The sequence below is a fragment of the Aethina tumida genome, chromosome 6 (assembly GCF_024364675.1).
Source record: "Aethina tumida isolate Nest 87 chromosome 6, icAetTumi1.1, whole genome shotgun sequence".
In the NCBI taxonomy this organism is placed as follows: Eukaryota; Metazoa; Arthropoda; class Insecta; order Coleoptera; family Nitidulidae; genus Aethina; species Aethina tumida.
The window spans coordinates 11,170,740-11,192,831 of record NC_065440.1 but is presented as its reverse complement, the minus strand read 5'-3'; the positions used below and the strand labels follow the sequence as shown (position 1 = coordinate 11,192,831).

The 22,092-nt window shown below is 43.5% G+C and overlaps 5 protein-coding genes across 5 annotated transcripts; 4 read left to right on the top strand and 1 right to left on the bottom strand.

Annotated features, from left to right (window-relative positions):
• Position 1: 1 nt before the first annotated feature.
• LOC109608005 (dynein axonemal heavy chain 2-like) lies at positions 2–15,655 on the top strand (the record flags this gene model as incomplete). The annotated part of the gene is made up of 41 exons (XM_049969116.1): positions 2–428; positions 482–760; positions 808–1,268; positions 1,320–2,465; positions 2,516–2,755; positions 2,808–2,978; positions 3,031–3,223; positions 3,283–3,430; positions 3,479–3,679; positions 3,740–3,986; positions 4,122–4,370; positions 4,419–4,588; positions 4,641–4,970; positions 5,021–5,819; positions 5,868–6,087; positions 6,140–6,302; positions 6,355–7,177; positions 7,233–7,521; positions 7,575–7,873; positions 7,926–8,128; positions 8,178–8,363; positions 8,417–8,840; positions 8,890–9,299; positions 9,353–9,663; positions 9,714–10,270; positions 10,327–10,508; positions 10,561–10,993; positions 11,046–11,272; positions 11,322–11,493; positions 11,547–11,759; positions 11,814–12,608; positions 12,658–12,857; positions 12,910–13,073; positions 13,130–13,276; positions 13,332–13,855; positions 13,905–14,096; positions 14,141–14,676; positions 14,729–14,871; positions 14,920–15,074; positions 15,127–15,373; positions 15,427–15,655. Coding segments are annotated over 41 exons (13,431 nt in total), but the record flags the coding sequence as incomplete, so codon positions are not given.
• A 527-nt stretch (positions 15,656–16,182) lies between these two features.
• LOC126265996 (dynein axonemal heavy chain 2-like) lies at positions 16,183–16,647 on the top strand. Its single transcript, XM_049969115.1, has 2 exons — positions 16,183–16,414; positions 16,467–16,647. Exons 1-2 carry the CDS (start codon positions 16,236–16,238, stop codon positions 16,645–16,647), a joined length of 360 nt encoding a protein of 119 aa, XP_049825072.1. The 5' UTR covers positions 16,183–16,235.
• A 34-nt stretch (positions 16,648–16,681) lies between these two features.
• LOC126265995 (dynein axonemal heavy chain 2-like) lies at positions 16,682–17,323 on the top strand. Its single transcript, XM_049969114.1, has 3 exons — positions 16,682–16,816; positions 16,869–17,115; positions 17,169–17,323. Exons 1-3 carry the CDS (start codon positions 16,706–16,708, stop codon positions 17,321–17,323), a joined length of 513 nt encoding a protein of 170 aa, XP_049825071.1. The 5' UTR covers positions 16,682–16,705.
• Positions 17,324–17,696: 373 nt separating this feature from the next.
• On the top strand, positions 17,697–21,932 carry LOC109606911 (dynein regulatory complex protein 1-like). The gene is made up of 6 exons (XM_049969194.1): positions 17,697–17,847; positions 17,896–18,591; positions 18,649–19,429; positions 20,916–21,069; positions 21,123–21,507; positions 21,560–21,932. The coding sequence occupies exons 1-6, from the start codon at positions 17,726–17,728 to the stop codon at positions 21,909–21,911; spliced, it is 2,490 nt and encodes an 829-aa protein (XP_049825151.1). The 5' UTR covers positions 17,697–17,725; the 3' UTR covers positions 21,912–21,932.
• Positions 19,446–20,906, bottom strand: LOC126266012 (F-box/LRR-repeat protein 7-like). Its single transcript, XM_049969240.1, has 3 exons — positions 20,544–20,906; positions 20,074–20,493; positions 19,446–20,026 (listed from the first exon to the last, which is right to left on the bottom strand). Exons 1-3 carry the CDS (start codon positions 20,842–20,844, stop codon positions 19,512–19,514), a joined length of 1,236 nt encoding a protein of 411 aa, XP_049825197.1. The 5' UTR covers positions 20,845–20,906; the 3' UTR covers positions 19,446–19,511.
• Positions 21,933–22,092: the final 160 nt, after the last annotated feature.

Genomic DNA, 22,092 nt, shown 5'->3' with positions numbered 1-22,092 from the left:
TACAGACCAAACGGAACCGCAAACCGAACAGGAGGAACAGGAAGAGGAATTCGTCGACTATGCGGAGGAGGATCTGGCCACCTTGGTCGGTTATGTCAAAGACATGACCACGCTTTACGACCTGAGACAGTCCGATTGGAACCAGACTGTCGAGGAGTGCATAAAGGAATGGCTGCAGCACAAGAAGCTGCCGTTGCTGTCCATCTATTTCGACGAACGTAACCTGTGTGCCACTTTGGGGGTGCCCACCACTCGCATCGTCGACATGATGTACTTCGCCAGGGAACCCGGAGAAGTGTTCGACGTTCACACCTTCCACGACGTGGTGGTGTTTGGCCTACTCGATAGTGACATAGAAGGGGCCATCCTGCACACAATAAGCAACGTTTATCTGCCGGTCTTCTTGGAGACCACGAGATGGCCTAACAGTAAACTCCTTAAAAGTACCACCTACTTGTGTTACAGCAATTAATGTTCGTAGGTGTTCGTAATTATCTCTACTACTCCATGCACATGTTCCTGGCGAAGCTGACAGACGTGCGTCACAAGCAGTGCGGCGCCACCGTCCTCTACGTACCCAGGGAGGTGCAGGACATAACGGCCGAAGACGCCATACAAGATCGAGAGCTGATCAAACGTCTGGAGGCCATCGTTGTGTACTGGACCAAACAAATCAGGGTCGGAATCCAAGAACAAAGCCAATCGTCCAGCACCGACCTACGTACCATCATGGACGAGTACGAGGCCTGGAAGTTCAGATGTAAGACTTCCAACCGGTTAATTGTTTAATTAATTATGCGGTTCCAGACCAGAACCTGTTGGGGGTGCAGTACCAAATCGACGACGCCTCAGTCAAACACATCTGCGACATCCTGGTGATGGTGCAATCGACCTACGTGCGTCAGTTCATGATCCTGCTGGAGGAGATCAAAAGTAACATCCAAGAGGCCAAGTCCAACATTGATTTCCTGCGCGTGTTGGAGAAGCCGATCGCCGAACTGAAGGAACAGACCCATCCGAAAGACATACCCTCCAATCTGGTCAAAATTCTGCAGCTCATCCGATACATTTGGCTCAAAAGCCCTTACTACAACACCCACGAAAGGATCTCGTTGCTGTGCAAGGCCCTCAGCAATCAAATCATAGCTCAGTGCACCCACTATCTAAATCTGGACATCATTTTCGACGAGAAGAAGACTAGGCTGGGCATTAAGATGTTGGAGGAGGTCATCGAGTGCATGTCGCAGTACATCAAGGCCTACGTCCTGGTACGTCAGCTAAGTCACCTCATTTCACAACTGATTTGTTTTTATATTTAGGTTAGTGAGAGTCACATAAAACACGGAGATAAGCCTTGGAACCTGACGAAGGCGCCGATCTTCAACCACATCGACTCGTACATCCAGCGTTGCAGGGACGTGTTGGAAATATGCGACGCCATGATCGTTTTCGGGCGCTACGACGAAACCGAGAACATCCCGTTCCCTCAGTTCATAGGTTCCAAAGGGCCGGAGTTCGACAGTTGGGTGCGCAGGATAGAGAAGATGTTCGACGACGTGCTGCGCCAGGTGATGAAGGTGAAGCACAGGATTTTGGACGTGCAAGCTGTGGAATGGTACGAGGACATACTCAAATTCAGGACCAAGACCAAGGACATCGAAGTGGTGGTGGAGAATTTGGCCAATGCGGTTTTTCACGATGTCGCCAACTTGGAGGATGGGATTTTGTATTTGGCCTGTTTGTACAACTACTCGAAGAAGAAGTCGCTGCAGCTGTTGTTCGAGCAGAAGACGGCACAGATTTACAAGATGTTCTACAAGGAGGTGCAGGACTGCAAGGAGGAAATTGCCCAGGACAACATCAGGTACATGGCTATTAGTCCGATTCATGCGGGCAAAGCTCTGATGATCAAGATGAAGCAGAAGCGATTGATGAACCTGAAAAAGATGTTCGATGATGCCGGATGGTTGATGCCGTGCAGCATTTCCAAAGAGATTTTCGGACATTACTTCAAGCTTCTGGAGTCGATGCAGGAAAAGATATTGTTTTTGTACAAAAAATGGGTGGCCAGTACTGGAGAAGATGTGATTTCCAGACTCAACAGACCTTTGATGTGCAGGAGTCGCATGAAGCCAGGTCTTTTGGAGTGCAACATTGACAGATCTTTGCTGAAGATTTTTCGAGAGACCAAAATTTTTAATGAAGCTTTAGACTTTGAGGTCCCCTTTCACATTAAAGGGCTGTACCAAAAGGCGAAAACCATACTTTTTGTCTACGAAAGTGTTTTGACTGTTGTTCTGGATTACAACAGAGTGATTTCCAGTTTATCGGACGAAGAAAGGCTACTATTTAAACCTTTAATCACTGCTGTTGAAAGGAAAATATCTCCAGGTCTTACAAAATTAACTTGGTCGTTTGATGTGGTTGATGAATACATTGCTGACTGCTGTAACAACACTGCAGAGGTACTAAATGGTTTATAAACATTTCCTTGCTTCTCATAGAAGTCTTTCAGCTTCAAGCAGTCGTGGACGACTACAAGAACTGCAACATGAAAATTATTAGTATCTGCGAGAAGATTTGTGACTCCCCACTGATCATCATCACTCCCAACCACAAATTTGAGCTGGAGGAGTTTGTGGACCACCTCAGCAAATGCATGGCGGAACAGATTAACGTCATCATAGGCTATTTTAAGGAAATAATCCAATTTTTGGTGGTGGTGTATGAAGGCTTCGAGTTTCACATGCAACAGGTAAAACAACATAAATAATCCTCGGAAACTCTTGATGAAGCATGAATTTTAGATGTGCGAACAATGGATTAGGTACATAAACAATTTCGATAGCTTGTTTGAGGAAGCTTTGAAGACTTGTTGTAAAAACTCCCTTCAACACGTCTTCGAGAAGCTTCACGGCGAAGAAAACATGGGACCAACCGCAATAGCTAAGACCAAAATCAATTTGACCAAAAACGTGGTAAGTTATGCATTCAAAGTCAAAAGTGTTTGATGCATGTAAGGTCTTTTAGATAACGTTCACTCCTTCAATCTCGGAGATAGCAAGAGTGATGGCAAACTTCCACAACTCCTTGGTTCAAGTTTTGAGACAAATTCCCAGATTGAACGACAAGTTCCACGTAGCAAACGTAGAAACTCCTCCATTTAGTTACATCATCGAGACTGATCCAGCTTGCTGCAACCTACAAAATAAAATCAATCAAGGTACCAACCAAATAGTTAATTAATAGCGTCTTTAAATGTAGCAATTAAATTCCTTACAGAGGTGATGATAAACGTGGAGAAGATCAGAGAGTACTTGAAGGTCTGGGATCCGTTTAAGCCATTGTGGGAAATTGACAAGGCCAAGTTTATTGTGAGATTTGCTGCCTCCAATCCATCAGCAATTGTCTATGACTCAAACATTCAAAGGTGAGTTGTACTTCTATTAAGGGTACTGTTTTCAAACAACAGTTTCAGATATGGAGAAATCGCCAATGACGTTCAAATTCAGGAGTCAGTGGTCTCCATTCATTTCCTTTTGATCAACTGCAACGACTTCAAGAAGTCTTTAATCGACCACATAATCGAATGGGAGGAAGTTCTGGCCCAGAAACTGACCGAAACCATCCTTACTACTATCCATCACCTCATTGCTTACATCCAGCATAGTTCTGAAGTGTAAGTCTTCTTGAATTCCTCCACAATTACCTATTGGTATAATTATTATCGTTTTGCCAGGATTATGAAGCCTCCAGAGTCTATTGCCCAGATGCAGGAGTCATTGATGTACTACGACATGTTGAGGATTGAAGTACCGGAGAAGGAGGAAATGTTCCCCGCCCTCAGAGATCAAATAGCAGTTTTGGACAAGTACGGTTTCACCTACACGGATGAGATTAAAAACGGCCCCGGTAAAATTCAGTCCATGTGGGCCGAGTATTTGCTATTGTTGGATGAAGCTGAGAAACTTCTTAACTATTACAAGGTAGTCCTCGATAAAATGAACAAGTGTATACAATAAAACATGTCTTGTAAACAGAGTCATTCAGTTACACCCTCGAAAGTCACACATCCTCTTCATTTTCCTATTCAAATTCCTCCTTTGTCTTGTTTATTGCAGCAAGAGTTCAAGACGCAGCTGTTGGAGGAAACGGACCAGCTGAAACAAGAAGGCCATCAAATGATGGAGGAATTCACCAAAGCCGGTCCATTTAATTCTGACTGGTCGCCGAAAATGGCGCTAGCCTACATTGCAGATTTGAAGGAGCAGCTCGCCAGGATGAAGGAGAAGGAAGATGATTTAAGGGCCAATCTAGCTTTGTTCGGCTTCAGCCTGCCTGAAAATGAGGAACTGAAGACTTTGGAAAAGGTTACTGTGGTACTTAATCGCCGCATTTATTTCATAGATTTGGTCTAGGAGCTCCAAATGATTGAGCTGGTTTGGCTTTTGGCTGATGAATGGGAAAACGCTTGGGAAAAGTACAAGTCGGGGGAGTTTTGGGAAATTGAAACGGCTGAAATGGAGGAAACAGCCCAAAATTTGTTCAGGAAACTAACGAAACTTGCCCAACAACTGAAAGACAAAGGGTACACCCTTCATTTCCTCCTACTTACATAAACTAACCTCGTTGACACTCAGGTGGACCATCGTAGAAGACACCAGAGCTAAAGTGGACGCATTCCGACGCACTTTACCCTTGATTGGAGCCTTGAAGAACCCGGCGATGAGACCCAGACATTGGGACCAAGTCAGAGAACTGGTTGGCATTGATTTCGACGAGAACTCCAAGGAGTTCAACCTTGAAGCAATAGCTTCCCTTAAAATGCACAATTTTGTTGACGAAATCACTGACATCTCCAACGCTGCCACCATGGAGCTTCAAATCGAAAACGGACTGAAGGCAATTGCGGAGTTTTGGAGGAACATGCTGCTAGAGATGATTCCGTACAAAGATCAAGGCGTATACAAGTAATTAAAGTAAACACCTCAAATTCGCATCTATTAACTCACTTCTTTAGGATCAAAACGGTGGACGAGATATTTCAGGCGTTGGAAGAGAACATGTCGCAGATATCGGCGATGAAGGCCACCAGATTCGTGCAGCCGTTCATTCGGGAGGTGGAGTATTGGGAAAAAACATTATCGTACATCATGGAAACTTTGGAAGCAGCCTTGAACGTTCAAAAAATTTGGATTTACCTGGAGGTGATATTCTACGGTGAAGACATCCGAAAGCAGTTGCCCAAAGAGGCGGACAACTTCAACAGGATAACGGACGATTGGAAGACCATCACCTCGTACATGTCTTACGCCAAGAAGGTACTGAAGGCGACGCATTTCCGACCGGCGCCTTACCTGCTGAACAAACTGAACCAGATGAGCGCCAAGTTGGATAACATTCAACGTGAGTTGGAGAAGTATTTGGAGACCAAGAGGAACATCTTTCCTCGCTTTTACTTCATCTCCAACGACGACATGCTGGAAATTTTGGGCAACTCTAAAAAGCCTGAGATGATACAACCGCACTTGAAGAAGCTGTTCGACAACCTCTGCAAACTTAAAGTGGAGAAAAACATTGGGTCCAATAAAATTGAGGCATTAGGGATGTTCTCAGACGACGGGGAGTACGTGGAGTTCATCCATCCAATTATAATACAAGGAAGCGTGGAGAACTGGCTGTTGGAAGTGGAGGGTGCAATGAGGGCAATATTGAAACAAGAGTTTAAGCCAGTTAGGCAACAGCTGAAGAAAATGTTGAACAAAAGAGACAAATGGTTGTTGAGTAACATTGGGCAAATATGCAACGCCTGCAGTTTGGTACGTACCAGAGTTTGGAGTACCATAACTTCATTGTAACAATTACAGATTCAATGGACAACCGATTGTACCAGAGCAATTGTACATGCCAGCATGTTGGACAGTAAGAAGCCTTTGAAGAGGCTAAGGAGGAAACAGACGGGAGTTTTGAGCAAGCTGAGCGAACTTAGCAGGCAAAATTTGACAAAGATCCAAAGGCTGAAGGCGAACGCCTTGATCACCATCGAAATTCATTCCAGGGACGTGATTGATCGTCTCTACAAAGCCAGTAAATTAACCTCAATAATTGTTGAAGCAATTTCACCAAAATCCGATTTCAGACGTAAGAGATGCCAACTCTTTTGAGTGGTTCTCTCAGTTGAGGTTTATGTGGGAACGTGACTCAGAAGAGTGCGTCATCAGACAGACCAACACTGAATTCAGATACGGTTACGAGTACAACGGCAACTCCGGAAGGCTTGTGATTACTCCTTTAACCGATAGGTAAAAAATCCTGCTATCAAACGAAAGGGCTCATTCAATCAGACATTCACAGGTGCTACATAACTTTGACAACAGCCTTGCACTTGTTCCGTGGGGGAAGCCCCAAAGGACCGGCAGGCACGGGCAAAACGGAAACCGTAAAGGACTTGGGAAAGGCGATGGGAATGTGGGTGATCGTCACCAATTGCTCCGAAGGCTTGGACTACAAAAGCATGGGCAAGTGCTTCTCCGGTCTGGCTCAGACCGGTGCCTGGGGTTGTTTCGACGAGTTCAACCGCATCAACATCGAAGTGCTGTCGGTGGTGGCGCAGCAAATTTTGTCCATCCTCCAAGCTGTGTCGTTCAAGAAGCGACTGTTCGTGTTCGAAGGTACCGAAATCAAACTGAAGCTAACTTGCGGCATCTTCATCACGATGAATCCCGGTTACGCGGGAAGGACTGAGCTGCCCGACAATCTGAAGTCCATGTTCCGTCCAATCTCCATGATGGTACCGGACAGTAACATCATCGCCGAGAACATCCTCTTCAGCGACGGCTTCCAAAACACCAAGGTGTTGGCCAAGAAGGTTTACACGTTGTACCAACTTGCCATACAACAACTGAGCAAGCAAGACCACTATGACTTTGGGCTGAGGTCAATGGTGGCGCTTTTGAGGTATGCTGGGAGGAAGAGGAGACTACTGACGGCGGTACCTGAGGAGCAAGTTGTATATCTGGCCATGAGGGACATGAATATTGCCAGATTAACCGCTGCCGACGTGCCTTTATTCAACGGCATTATGTCTGACATCTTCCCTGGCGTCAGCATTCCTTTAATCGATTACATAGAAATGAACAACGCCATCGTTGATTACATGACCGAATCCAATCTTCAAGTAAACTACAACTCCTACAGGATGATGGTTTATTACAATTTGTCTTTGTTTTTAGCCAATCAAAACAGCCATCAACAAAGTAATCCAGTTGTACGAGACGAAAAGTTCCCGCCACTCCGTGATGATCTTGGGCAAGACTGGAACTGCCAAAACTACCACATGGAGGACGTTACAAAACGCCATGAAGAAGCTTTCAGAGAAGAACCCCGGTTTCCAAAAGGTATTCGAATATCCAATAAACCCCAAAGCTTTAAACCTGGGGGAACTCTACGGGGAATATAATTTGGCAACTGGTGAATGGTTAGATGGGGTGATCAGTGCTGTCATGAGGCAAACCTGCTCCGGTACTACTTGTAATTAAACCCATTATTGCCCTTTACTCTATCTACTTTCATAGAGGAGACGCCGTCAGAGAAGTGGATCCTTTTCGACGGACCTGTAGACGCAGTATGGATAGAAAACATGAACAGCGTCATGGATGACAACAAGGTGCTGACCCTCATCAACAGCGATCGAATTACAATGCCGGAACAAGTCTCCTTGCTGTTTGAAGTGGAAGATTTGGCCGTTGCGTCTCCTGCTACCGTCAGCAGATGTGGCATGGTCTATCACGACTACAGAGACTGGGGATGGAAGCCTTACGTCGAGTCTTGGTTGAACTCCCAGTCGGAAAAGGGGGAAATCTTTAAGACAACTGTATGTAAATAATCAACAGGAAACCTGGAGGTACTAAAGATGGTTCTTGTAGATGAAGGAGTTCTTTGAGTTTTACCTGCACAACATCTTGGAGTTCAAGCGGTTGCACTGCGAGGAAGCTGTAGTTTGCCCCGAGATCAACGTGGTGAAGTCGCTGTGCAAACTTCTGAACATATTCGGGAGGAAGAAGTACGGGCTGGATCCCAACATTGAAGAACGCTATTGGGAAATCGCCAAAGCTTGGTTCCTCTTCTGGTAACAATAACTTGTTGGTACTTCGCACCTGCTCATGATTACGTTTCAGTCTAATTTGGTCTGTGGCTTGTACCACCAATGAGGAGGGCCGCAAAAAGATGGACAATTACATTCGTGAAAAGGACGGATCATTTCCAGTCCAAGACAGCGTTTATGAGTACTACGTGGACCAAATCAACGGTACTTTCTTGCACTGGGACAACAAGTTGCCTCCAAATTGGAAATACGATGATGAGTCAGTATTTTCTGCCCACAGCTTCGTTAACGTTAACGTCATTTAACCCGCAGTGCCCCATTTTACAAAATAATGGTGCCCACCATCGACACATTAAGATACCAGTACTTGATCAGCGCCCTTTTGTATGACGGTAAACCGGTACTGCTAACAGGAACAATCGGTACCGGAAAAACGTCATCCGCCCACTCAGTCCTCCAAATGTTCGATCCGGCTAAGTATTCAGTGTGCGTGGTAAACATGTCTGCGCAGACCTCGTCTTTGAACCTCCAGGAAGCCATAGAAGCACGCTTGGAGAAACGAACCAAAGGGGTATTCGTGCCCATCGGTAACAAGAACATGATCACCTTCCTGGACGACATGAATATGCCGGCTAAGGAGACGTATGGGTCGCAGCCTCCTTTGGAGCTGCTTCGTCAGTTGTTGGATTATGGATTTTGGTACAACAGGCAGTACCAGACCAGGACTTACGTCATGGTAACTACTTGCGTCTTCCCTGTTTTGTTTTATAGACATTGTGTTGTAGCAAATGAACGTTTTGGCTGCGATGGGTCCTCCAGGAGGTGGAAGGAATGTTATTACTGAAAGGTTGTTGAATATGTTCAATGTGTTTTACATGACGTTCCCCAATGACGAAACCATTGAAAGGATATTCGGAAGGATGCTGCAGCAACACCTCAACGCCTTTGGCGAAGATATGAAGATGATTGGGAACAAGATAACCAAGATGACGATTAACCTTTATGCACATGTCATACAGAAACTACTACCAACTCCTACAAAGATCCATTACATGTTCAATTTGAGGGACATTTCCAAAATTTTCCAAGGTTTGTTGAGGAGTCACAAAGACTATCAGAACAACAAACCTTCGATACTAAGACTGTGGATTCATGAGACTTTCAGAATATTCTTTGACAGACTAATAGACGATAAGTGAGTACCAAGTACAACCTCCACCATACTCTAATAATCACCCAATTAATCAGGGATAGAGAATGGTTTTATGAACAAGTTAACACACAGCTGGGAGCTTCCTTCGAATTAACCCTTCACAGCCTGTGTCCTCAACGAATCATACCAATTTTCGCAGACTTCATCAACCCTTACAGCGTCTACGAAGACATAGTAGATAACGCAGTCTTAAGGAAATACTTGGACAACCAACTGGAGGAGTACAACGCTTCACCTGGAGTTGTAAGAATGAACTTGGTGCTCTTCCAGGATGCCATGCAACATGTCACCAGAGTTGTCAGAGTTATTTCACAACCAAGAGGACACATGCTCCTAGTCGGAATTGGTACCAACCCCACCTAAAGTTAATCCCCATTAATTAATGTGTCTTTGAAGGTGGAAGCGGAAGACAGTCTTTGGCACGTCTGGCGTCGTACATCTGCGAGTATTCCGTCTTCTCAATACAACTGAAAAAGCAGTACAGAGTGCAAGAATTCAAGGAAGACTTGAAGACCCTGTACAACACTTCAGGCGTGCTAAACAAAGCTACGACCTTCCTCTTCAACGACACCCAAATAGCTGACGAGTCGTTCTTGGAAATCGTCAACAACATGTTGAGCACGGGCGAGGTCGCCAACTTGTACAAACCGGAGGAGTTCGAGGAGGTCAAGGGTAAAATGGAGAAGGACGCCACCAAAGCGGGGATTGTGTCCAGCAACAACGAAGACATGTACTCGTTTTTGATCGAAAGAGTCAGATCGAACATGCACGTGGTACTTTGCATGAGTCCGATTGGTGAGAGCTTCCGCAACAGGCTGAGGAAGTATCCGGCTTTGGTGAACTGCACGACCATCGATTGGTTCACGGAGTGGCCTAAAGAGGCTTTATTGGAGGTCGCCAATAAATATATCGAAGACGTTAATTTTGTAGCCACCATTACCGGAAAAACTATTGTAAGTTGTACGGTACTGTTTAATTACTAAAGAGGGCTGAGGATTTTATTCGAAAGGAAAAACGACGAGGTTCAGTTCTGGTGTCCAGTCAAGATAAACTAAGGGAATCCACGGCTAAAACGATGAGTGTTATACACAGTTCTGTAATTGAGTACTCAAGAAAAATGGTAACCGAAATGAAACGGTACAACTACGTCACACCCACCAACTATCTGGAGTTGGTGGCAGGTTTTAAAGGGTCAGTACTTTGAACCCTTTTAAGATTTATTACTTATTTTTGTCTTTGATAGCATGTTAGCCGAAAAGAGACTAACAACATCAACGGACGCCAACAAGCTGCGCAACGGTCTTTGGAAAATTGACGACTGCAGAGAAAAAGTCAAAACCATGTCCGTAGAATTGGAGGAGGCGCAGGTTAAAGTGGCAGAATTCCAGCAGCAGTGCGACGAGTATTTGGTCATCATCGTCGCTCAAAGGAAAGAAGCTGACGAACAACAAAAGGAAGTCACAATTAAAAGCATCAAAATTGGTGAAGAAGAGGTTGAATGCAAAAAGATGGCGGAGATCGCCCAGGCAGATTTGGATGAAGCTATGCCGGCGTTGAACGAAGCTATTGCTGCGTTGGATGCTTTGAGCAAGAAGGACATTAGTGAGATGAAGTCGTACTCTTCACCTCCTCAAAAAGTACGAATGGTTATGGAGGCTGTTTGTATACTCAAAGGGGTAATTAATTGTTGAGACAGGAATTATCGTTAATTATATAAGTGACTTATAGGTAGACATATCTTGGGACTCAGCCAAGAAATTACTCGGAGAGTTAGACTTTTTGAAGGCGTTGAAGGAGTTCGACAGGAACCACATAAGTGAAAAGACTCTGAAAAGAATTGCCGGTTATACATCCAACGAAGAGTTCGTACCGGATAAAGTCGGACTTGTGTCTTTTGCAGCTAAATCTTTGTGCATGTGGGTGATTGCCATAGAAAAATATGCCAAAGTTTGGAAGTAAGGATCCAATTTCCAATCTTCTTTGATTAACTGAACCTTATTCCAGAATCGTTGGTCCAAAACAGGCACGTCTGGAAGAAGCAATGGAATCTCTGGCTGAAAAACAGAGAATGTTGGCGGAAGCACAACAAAAATTAGCTGAAATCAACGCCACCCTTGAAAAACTCCAAAAAGAATACGATGAAAAGCTTGCACTCAAAGAGGAACTAACCAGAAAGGTACACTAACTTGCCTAAATAGTTCCTTTAATTATTTTTTTTAATGGTGACAGGCTGAAATGTTGAAACTCAAACTGGAACGAGCTGCGATGTTGGTGGAGTGTCTTTCCGGTGAACGAGAGCGTTGGACTGAAACTGTAGCGGTCTTAGATAACGTTTTTGATCGTCTTCCTGGTGATTGTTTGTTGGCTACTGCTTTTATCTCTTACCTGGGTCCATTTGTCACCAACTACAGAGAGGAACTGTTAACCATTTGGATTGATGGGGTACCACACACATCACCTTTTAGGCACGTGTCTATAATCCCTCCTCAATTTCAGGTGAATGAAGAAGAGATTCCATATTCACCCAACTTCAACGTGATACATTTCCTAACTGATCCTACAACAATAAGGGAATGGAACATCTTCGGGCTGCCTCAGGACTCTTTCAGCACAGAAAACGGCATAATAGTAACGAGAGGTACGAGATGGCCTTTGGTCATCGACCCACAAATCCAAGCAGCCAAATGGATCAAAGCCATGGAAGAACAGAACAATTTGGAGGTGGTGGACTTCGAAGTGCCCGACTACATTAAAATAATAATGAGGGCTGTACAAATGGGAACTCCCATACTCATCCAGAATATTGCTGAGTCAATCGATCCTTCCATTGAACCAATTGTTTCGAAACAAATTGTGAGGCAAGGCGGTGATGATTTAATGACAATAGACGACACTCCCGTCTCCTACAATTATAATTTCCGTTTCTTCATGACGACCAAATTGGTTAACCCTCACTATCCTCCGGAAATCTCCACCAAAACTACTTTGGTCAACTTTGCTGTTAAGGAAGTGGGTCTTCAGAACCAGCTGTTGGGCATCGTCGTGAGGAAAGAGAAGCCGGAATTGGAGGAACAGAAGGACGAGATGGTGATGACCATCGCCAAAGGCAAAAGATCATTGGTGGACTTGGAAAATGAGTTGCTGAGACTGTTGAACGAAACCAGAGGCGAGATTTTAGAAGATGTCGAACTGTTCAACAACCTGCAAACTTCCAAAGCCACCGCTGCAGAGGTTAAGAGTAGTTTGGAGGCGTCCGAGAAGACTGAAATACAAATTGATCTGGCCCGAATGGTACTTTGGATTTTATCACAATCCTTGAAGCTGAAATATTGTTTTGTAGGGTTATCAACCGAGCGCCAAAAGGGCAGCCATTTTGTATTTTGTTTTGTATGACTTGGGACGAATTGATCCAATGTATCAGTTCTCGTTGGACGCATATATCTACTTGTTTATTAACTCCATAATGAAAAGCAAAAAGAGCAACAATTTGGCGGAAAGGATTTACTCCTTGAACGAATATCACACCTACGCAGTTTACAAGTACTTTGGTACTGCTGTTACATATTATTTGTTAATGTTATGTCAATTTTAGGAACACATGTAGGGCTTTGTTTGAGCACCACAAATTGATGTTCTCGTTTCACATGTGTGTGAAGATTCTGGAGGCTCAAGGCAAGATTCTCAGCCACGAGTACCAATTTTTGCTCAAAGGTGGAATTGTTTTGGATCGTGCCAATCAAATCGACAAGCCCAGTGGTAAGATTTTGCTAAGTACAAACTATTTATAAAGGTATTGATGAATTTAATTTAAGTTTGGTTGAGCGATGAAGCTTGGGACAACATCACAGAACTGGACAAGATCCAAGGTTTCCACGGGATCATCGACACCTTCGAGCAGTACCCAAGAGATTGGTACATGTGGTACATAAACACTGAGCCAGAACAAACTCCTTTAGTTGGTAAGATTAAACCTACAACACAATTAAAGAAACTAATGGCAGTTGAACATTGTAGCTGAATGGAACGACATCTGCAATGAGTTTCAAAAGATGTTGTTCGTGAGATCCTTGCGGCAAGACAGAGTGTCGTTTTGCATCGCCAATTTCGTCATCAATCAGCTCGGGCCCACTTTTGTGGAACCTCCAGTGTTAGACATCAAATCCGTGTTGGAGGAATCCGTTCCCCAAACACCCTTGATCTTCGTACTATCACCTGGAGTCGACCCAACTAGCAGCCTCTTACAATTGGCTCAGGGTTGCGGAATGATGACCAAGTTCCACTCGTGCAGCTTGGGACAGGGACAAGCACCTGTTGCCACAAGGTTGTTGCAAGGAGGAGTGAAAGATGGCCACTGGGTATTCTTGGCCAACTGTCACTTGTCTTTGAGCTGGATGCCCAAACTGGACAAAATCGTGGACACGTTGCAAAGCGGGAAGGTGCACAAGAACTTCAGATTGTGGCTCAGTTCCAGCCCCCACCCGGACTTCCCCATTTCGATTTTGCAGGTCGCCATCAAAATGACCACTGAACCACCCAAGGTAATTTTTGACTTGTTTATGATTTGTGTTGAAGCTTTATCTTTCGTAGGGAATAAAAGCTAATTTGAGAAGACTGTACCAGATCGTCACCGAAGATCAATTCAACAAGTGCAAGTCGAAGGAAAAGTACAAGAAGTTATTATTTTGTTTGTGTTTCTTTCATTCGATACTGTTGGAAAGGAAGAAGTTCCAACAATTGGGGTGGAATGTGGTTTACAGCTTCAACGATTCAGATTTTGAAGTAATTTTCAAGCCCTTAACTTATCATTTTAACTGTTGATGTAGGTTTCAGAGAACCTTCTGGCTATTTACCTCGATGAGTACGAAAACAGCACCCCTTGGGATGCCCTAAAATATTTAATTGCTGGCGTCAATTATGGAGGGCACGTAACCGACGACTGGGACAGAAGATTACTATTGACTTACATCGGTCAATACTTATCAGATAATTCTCTTCAGATTCCTTATCACAGACTTTCTTCATTGGCAACCTATTACATCCCCAAAGATGGATCAATTCAATCATATTTAGATTATATAACATTGTTACCGAATGTAGATCGTCCCGAAGCTTTTGGACAACATCCTAATGCTGATATCACTTCTTTAATCACTGAGTCGAGGAATTTGTTCGAGACTTTAATGTCGTTGCAAATTCAAGCTTCTGGAGGCGAATCTGAGAGCAAGGAACACAGAGTTTCTGAGTTAGCTAATGATGTTTTGTCCAAAGTGCCCGACGTCATTGATTATGAAAGAACTGACAAGCTTACTGGTTTACATAAGACTCCTTTAGATGTTGTTTTGCTTCAGGAGATACAAAGGTGAAATATTTCCACTAAAACTTACACACAATACGTTTGTTGTTGTTTTTAGATACAACAAACTATTGATCAAAATAAAAACTTCTTTGGAGGAGCTTGGGAAGGCAATAGAAGGCTTCGTGGTTATGTCCAGTGAGTTGGAGGACATTTTCAATTGTATTTATGAAGCTAGAGTTCCAGGAGAGTGGCTCAAAGGTACAAAACCTTCCAACCCTTTTGCATATAATGACTAGTTAATTGTAGCTTACCCTTCGTTGAAACTACTTGGTTCTTGGACCAGAGATTTGATGGCAAGAGTGGATCACTTCGGCACCTGGGCTGCCACTGTCAAACCACCATTGTTCTTCTGGCTCAGCGCTTACACGTTCCCTACAGGGTACCTTACAGCTGTCCTCCAAGTAAAAAATTTGTCAACTTCACGAAAGTTTTAATTAACAACTAATATTTTAGACAACAGCACGTGCAACACAGGTACCAATCGACACCTTAAGTTGGGAGTTTGATGTGTTGACAGTGGACGAGAACACAATACAAACCACCCCTGAAACCGGAGTGTACGTCAAAGGGTTGTATTTAGAAGGTGGAGGATGGGACAAGAAAATGGCGTGTTTGATTGAGCCTCAACCCATGCAACTGGTTGTGCCAATGCCTTTGATAAATTTCAAACCCATGGAGGTGCTCAAGAAGAAGACTAAAGGTTTTGTGGAAGTTTTTGTTTACTTTCTTTCGAACTAATTGGTTTTATTTCAGGGTTGTATCAATGTCCAACTTATTATTTCCCAATAAGAACAGGAGTACAAAACAGGCCGGCGTTTGTTGTGGCGGTTGATTTGAAAAGTGGAGGAGAATCTGCAGACTTTTGGACCAAAAGGGGCACTGCTTTACTTCTAAGTTTGGCAAATTAATATATGTATAGATTTATAATATTGTTTGTAGTATACTATATGATAATATATATCTTATTTTCTGTTTATTTGAATTAATTAGTTTTATTAATAACTGGTTTAAGGTCATAAGACAATTCTAACAAAAATAACGAAGAATACGTTGGTAGAATTAAGTGCATTGTCGTTTCTTCCACTCAATACTTTTGAGAACGAAGAAGTTCAACAATTAAGGTGGAATGTGATTTATAACTTCAACGATTCAGATTTTGAAATAATGTTCAAGCCCTTAACTTATCCTTTTAGTTGTTGATGTAGATTTCAGAGAACCTTCTGGCTACTTACCTCGATGAGTACGAAAACAGCACCCCTTGGAATGCCTTAAAATATTTAATTGCTGGCGTAAATTATGGAGGACACGTAACCGACGACTGGGACAGAAAATTACTATTGACTTACATTGGCCAATACTTATCAGACAATTCTTTTCAGATTCCTTATCACAGTCTTTCTTCATTGGCAACCTATTACATCCCCAAAGGTGGATCAATTCAATCATATTTAGATTACATAACATTGTTACCGAATGTAGATCGTCTCGAAACTTTTGGACAACATCCTAATGCTGATATCATTTCTTTAATCACTGAGTAGAGGAATTTGTTCGAGACTTTAATGTCGTTGCAAATTCAAGCTTCTGGAGGCGAATCTGAGAGCAAGGAACACAGAGTTTCTGAGTTAGCTAATGATGTTTTGTCCAAAGTGCTCGACGTCATTGATTATGAAAGAACTGACAAGCTTACTGGTTTACATAAGACTCCTTTAGATGTTGTTTTGCTTCAGGAGATACAAAGGTGAAATATTTCCACTAAAACTTACACACAATACGTTTGTTGTTGTTTTTAGATACAACAAACTATTGATCAAAATAAAAACTTCTTTGGAGGAGCTTGGGAAGGCAATAGAAGGCTTCGTGGTTATGTCCAGTGAGTTGGAGGACATTTTCAATTGTATTTATGAAGCTAGAGTTCCAGGAGAGTGGCTCAAAGGTACAAAACCTTCCAACCCTTTTGCATATAATAACTAGTCAACTGTAGCTTATCCTTCACCAACCAAAACTACTTGGTTCTTGGACCAGAGATTTGATGGCAAGAGTGGATCACTTCGGCACCTGGGCTGCCACAGTCAAACCACCATTGTTCTTCTGGCTCAGCGCTTACACGTTCCCTACAGGGTACCTTACAGCTGTTCTCCAAGTAAAATATTTCTCAACTTCACGAAAGTTTTAATTATCAGCTAATATTTTAGACAACAGCACGTGCAACACAGGTACCAATCGACACCTTAAGTAGGGAGTTTGATGTGTTGACAGTGGACGAGAACACAATACAAACCACCCCTGAAACCGGAGTGTACGTCAAAGGATTGTATTTAGAAGGTGGTGGATGGGACAAGAAAATGGCGTGTTTGATTGAGCCTCAACCAATGCAACTGGTTGTGCCAATGCCTTTGATAAATTTCAAACCGATGGAGGTACTCAAAAAGAAGACTAAAGGTTTTGTGGAAGCTCTTGTTTACTTACTTTCGAACTAATTGGTTTCATTTCAGAGTTGTATCAATGTCCAACTTACTATTTCCCAATAAGAACAGGAGTACAAAACAGGCCGGCGTTTGTTGTGGCGGTTGATTTGAAAAGTGGAGGAGAATTTGCAGATTTTTGGACCAAAAGGGGCACTGCTTTACTTCTAAGTTTGGCAAATTAATATATGTATAGATTTGTAATATTGTTTGTAGTATACTATATGATAACATATATCTTATTTTCTGTTTATTTGATTTAACTAGTTTTATTAATAACTAGTTTAAGGTCACAAAACAATTATAATAAAAATAAGGAAGCAGACAGTGATAGAATTAACTGATTAACAATGAGATAAAATTAATATTTGTTTTTAATTCAGATTAATTATGAATGTAACATAATTCCATTGTTCCAAACTTTTCTAAATGAAAAAACAAAAATTTCAAATTCATTTTGAAAATGTCAAACAAATATTAATATGGTTACCTAGGAGACCATGATTATTTATATATTGATCTATAATAAATCATTTTACATATATTTCTGACATTTTTACATTGAATTTACATTATATTAAACAGTAATGGAGGGAAATGAAGAAGACGAAAACCTAGAAAAACTTCCAAACCTCTTTTCATCCGACCCGAATGAACGAAAACTCGCCCGACAGCTCAGAATTCAAAGACGTTTGGAGGCCTTAAAAAAGTAAACACTCAATCACAAAGACCAACAATTTTACACCATCACTTGCAGGCAACAAATGGAAGCGGAACACGGAGATGTCGAGGACGAAGAGGTCAAAAACACGGTCCAACAGCAAATCCTCAAAAGCTACGAACTGATGGAGAAGTACATCCAAAACTCGGAGGAGTACATAACCAACGTGCGAATGATCAACGACGCCAGAGAAGTGAGCCGTCGCGAACGCGAAGGCCTCAGCAACGAGAAAATCATACAGCGTCTGGAGGAGGAGGCGGAAGATGCGAAGACGAAATTCGACGAAATAGCGGCCAAGTGGTCCGACATAATGGAGTACAAGGACCCGATGGACATACGCGACGCCATCCAGGAGCAGAAGGAGGCCGGCGACGTGCTGATCGCGCAGAAGGACGAGTTCATCGAGATGCTGAAGTCGCAGCTCAGGAACGCCGAACAGGATTTCATGTTGGATCAGCGCAAGCAAAACGAAGACATCAGCACATTGGCCAAGAGGATCGAGACGCAGGTCATATTCATGAGGAAGATGTACAACCAGGAGTTGATGCACGTGGTGCAGGCCTTGGATGCGGAAAGGAAGCGGTTGAGGGAGGAGGCCCAGAAACGCTGGGACGCCTTGTACGAGGAACGGGACGCGCAGGAGCTGAAGACGTATGAAGACAAGGAGGCCTCCTTGGAGCGGTTCCACGAGCAGACCAACCTGCTCAGAATCGACTTTCAGGAAATCTATCGGTGGGTCTTATAATTAACTCAAAATGGCAGCTTTGGTACTAAGTTTTCTTTTTATAGAGCCACCAAAATTAGAATAGAACGAGAAATTGAAGAGCTACAGAAACAATTGGAGAGCATCAAAGCCCTAACTTTGCTCAACAACGAAAAACTAGACTATAATTATCAAATATTGAAGAAACGTGAGGATGAAAACATCAAAATCAAGTCGCAGCAGAAACGCAGGATCAACAAGTTAAGGGACGTCGTCATAGCTCTAAGGAAGAAGAACCACGAATACGAAGAGAACTCTCTAAACATGATCAAAAAACTTGAGGATGAGATCAAGAAGTTGAACGTTTGCATCTTGGAGGTGGAATCAAAAGCTGATCACTTCGCCATCATCAACGACAAAAAGTTCCACATGGTTCTGGAGATGAACAAGAAGGAGGCCGAGAAAGTTTTGAGACGTATTCAAGAGGTGGACAAAATTTTACACGCCCAACAAATGGGGGAGGAGTGGCAACCTTTCGAGGTCAACTTACGGTTCGTCTACTACGACAAATTGAGGAACAGACGGGACAGCTCAGCTAAACTGACCACTCAAACCAAAGACCAAGACGATGAGTCGTTGACGTCGGCAGTTTTGTCTACAGAAGCACTTAGCACAAAGAAAACTGCCAGCATGATGCTGGACTGGAAACAAACCACAGACTCATCTCAATATTGCAGCTTGGTGAAGAAGATTTTGTACAAAGTTGCTGACCACACTGGATTTCTGACCGAGGAGAAGCTGATGAAGGTGTTGGAACCTTATATTGATGTACAGAAGTGCATCGTCGGCTTAGATACTACTTTTGAGGTAAAATAACCACCAGTTAATTTAAAGTTACTTTATTTATTATCTTCACAAGGTGTTTTGGATTTTAATACACAAATTCTAATTATCTATAGTCGTCCACCTTGTCAGACTTGAATGGCTTCCATTTCTTGTTGTCCTCAGAAATGCAGATCCTAATAAGCAAATCCTGGTGACTCATTTGTAATTCTCGAGCAAACTTCAGAGATCCGTCATCGTTTCCCAAGAACAAAATCCTCAAGGTACTGGGCCGTTCAAAATTTAGCAACAGTTGGTCGCAAAAAGCCACGTTCAACATTTCCAGGTGCTTCAAGGCTTTTAGAAGCTGAGCCAAATCAGTTATTCTCTTGCAGCTTCTTAGTATTAACTTCTTAAGCAGTGGACAGTTGGCGACGATTATCTTGAGGCACTGGTTTGTAAGGTCTGCGCACATCAGGTCCAACTCTTCCAAATTTGGTGACTTGTTAGTGGAGAAGAAGCTTATTAAGTCGGTTGAAAGGAGTTGGCAAGCTTCGCGGATCTTTAACACCTTCATCCTCGCCATTCTTGGTCCCAACGACATGAGGGCGTTTGCAGTCAGGTTTTCCGCACAATAATAACCTAACAAAACCGACGTAAAGTGTGTTAGTGGTACAAGAGGTACTCACCAAATCCTTCCAGGTCTCCGATGTCGCAGATCGTCCTGAAGGTGTAGTCGGTCAAGTCCAAGGCGTCCAAGTAGATTCTCTTGAGGTGATGCAAATAGGTGAATATGAAGCGACAATCCATGTCCTCGAACGTCTCCTTCCCCGGGTTGAACCCGATCAGATGCAGCTCCTCCAGATCCGTGCACTTGGTGCAAATGGTGAACAGGTGGTACAGGTTCATGTGGTAGTTGTCCCCCACATTGACGGCCTTGAGGTTCGGCAGCTTGGCCAAGTCGTGGAAGAACACGGAGCTGGTGAATTTGCACCCTTTGATGTCCAGACGCTGCAACTGCCGGCAGTTTGCCACCACCAGGCACAGCACCTCTTCGCTTGGTGTGCTGTGGCGTATCGTCAGGCTTGTTAGGTTGGTCAGGTTCTTAGCTGCGGACAAACCTTGAGAATTTTGTTGTTCAAGTGGGGATTACTCTTACCGACGTCCTCGATGACGACGTCTTCGACGCTGATCAAGAACAGGCTCTTCAATTTGGTGAACTTCTGGATCCGTTCGCGTATGTACGTCTCCGACATATCACGCGTGGCCCGAAAGGTCTTCCATAACTCGGGCGAAGATGAAACCTGGCGCCAATTTTTGCACACCAAACCTACGCGGGACAAGTCGTTTTCGGTGATGTGGTTGAAAATGTTGAGCAAAATGTGATTGGGAAGATCCGCATAGCCGGTGGGCATTTTACGGATTCTCTCATCCACAAATGTGCTAGATGATTCGTCCATTGTGGAAACTGACAAACTGTTTATCGTACTAGATTTGACAGCACGTTCCTAAGGTACTGCGATTTTTGCAGGCTCTTGGCGTTAACAACAAGGACGACATAGATTTGTTGGTGCAGTGTTTCCTGCCTTACACCTACTGCGTTATTTGCCAGGAGGACGAGAAAAAGCTGGAAAGTGAACAATTTTTGGACGACAGTACTTCGTTCTACAGCCAGGAAAGCTTTCGTAACCTCCAACAACAACTCAGACTTCAACTCACTAATACAACACGATTACAGACAAACTTCCCAACATCCAAGACATGATGGGACAGGAGGAGTTCAACGAGTCGGCCATCACCAACGCCATTTGGGAGCCGGACCAAACCTACACGGAATTCGTGTTGGACAACGTGGAGGAAGGTGAACTGGAGGACCTCAGCGAGTTCCAGGAGGTGATGGAAAAAAACTCACTGTACTCAGTCCACACAGAAACCACGGCCATACAATCGACCAAAAGCGCCAGGTTCAAGGAGATGAAACCTCAGGACTCGATGAAGAATCCGGCGCAGATGAACGTGCTGGAGTGCGCCATGAAACATCCCCTAAGCATCAGCCCCGTTCACGTGTTGACCGCCCTGAAGAAGTTCGTCGAGGCGTTTTACTCGGGCAACAACCAGATCATGTAAAACTTCAACTTTGTCGTTGGCTTTTGTTTACTGAGACCGTTTTTGCAGCAAGTTAACGATGCAGGACCGGCTGAGCAACAAACGTGAGACCATCTCCAGACAAATACCCAGCATCGAAATCAAAAAATTCTGGGCCAGGTACAAAAATGCGTTCCCACAGGAAAAGCAGGCGTTGTGGAGCGCCCTTTTGGCCGGCCTGAAGAAGTACCACGAGATCCTGAAGAAGAGGAAGATGTTGAGCGTCGAGGTGGTGCAGCTTCGTCAGCAAAACAAGGAGTTGAAGCAGATTTTGGCTAACTACATCCACCACGGGAAGGCCATGGCGCCACCTTGCGGCGAGGACTCAACGAAGAAGACAAGAACCAGAAAGAAGTGTGTTTATAAGGTTGTTAAAGAGTGAAATATACAATTTATTATTAAATTGTTTTTTTATTCTGGCTGGGAAATGTTCCATTATTTAAACTACGTAAAAAAATTTTGCGGTAAAAACGAGGCGTAGTTTTTCCAACTATAAATTGTTGTTGTGCTTAATTAACATAACACTTAGTATGCAAAATGCAATCTGAAAAACTTTTATGGGC

Coding starts and splice junctions, on each gene's coding strand:
- LOC126265996 (XM_049969115.1), top strand. CDS start 16,236: ATGTCGTTGCAAATTCAAGCTTCTGGAGGCGAATCTGAGAGCAAGGAA. Junction 16,415..16,466: donor TTGCTTCAGGAGATACAAAG/GTGAAATATTTC, acceptor TGTTGTTTTTAG/ATACAACAAACTATTGATCA.
- LOC126265995 (XM_049969114.1), top strand. CDS start 16,706: ATGGCAAGAGTGGATCACTTCGGCACCTGGGCTGCCACAGTCAAACCA. Junction 16,817..16,868: donor ACCTTACAGCTGTTCTCCAA/GTAAAATATTTC, acceptor CTAATATTTTAG/ACAACAGCACGTGCAACACA. Junction 17,116..17,168: donor ACTCAAAAAGAAGACTAAAG/GTTTTGTGGAAG, acceptor GTTTCATTTCAG/AGTTGTATCAATGTCCAACT.
- LOC109606911 (XM_049969194.1), top strand. CDS start 17,726: ATGGAGGGAAATGAAGAAGACGAAAACCTAGAAAAACTTCCAAACCTC. Junction 19,430..20,915: donor GCTTAGATACTACTTTTGAG/GTAAAATAACCA, acceptor CGATTTTTGCAG/GCTCTTGGCGTTAACAACAA. Junction 21,070..21,122: donor CTACAGCCAGGAAAGCTTTC/GTAACCTCCAAC, acceptor ACACGATTACAG/ACAAACTTCCCAACATCCAA.
- LOC126266012 (XM_049969240.1), bottom strand. CDS start 20,844: ATGGACGAATCATCTAGCACATTTGTGGATGAGAGAATCCGTAAAATG. Junction 20,494..20,543: donor CGTCGTCATCGAGGACGTCG/GTAAGAGTAATC, acceptor GTTTGTCCGCAG/CTAAGAACCTGACCAACCTA. Junction 20,027..20,073: donor CGGAGACCTGGAAGGATTTG/GTGAGTACCTCT, acceptor CGGTTTTGTTAG/GTTATTATTGTGCGGAAAAC.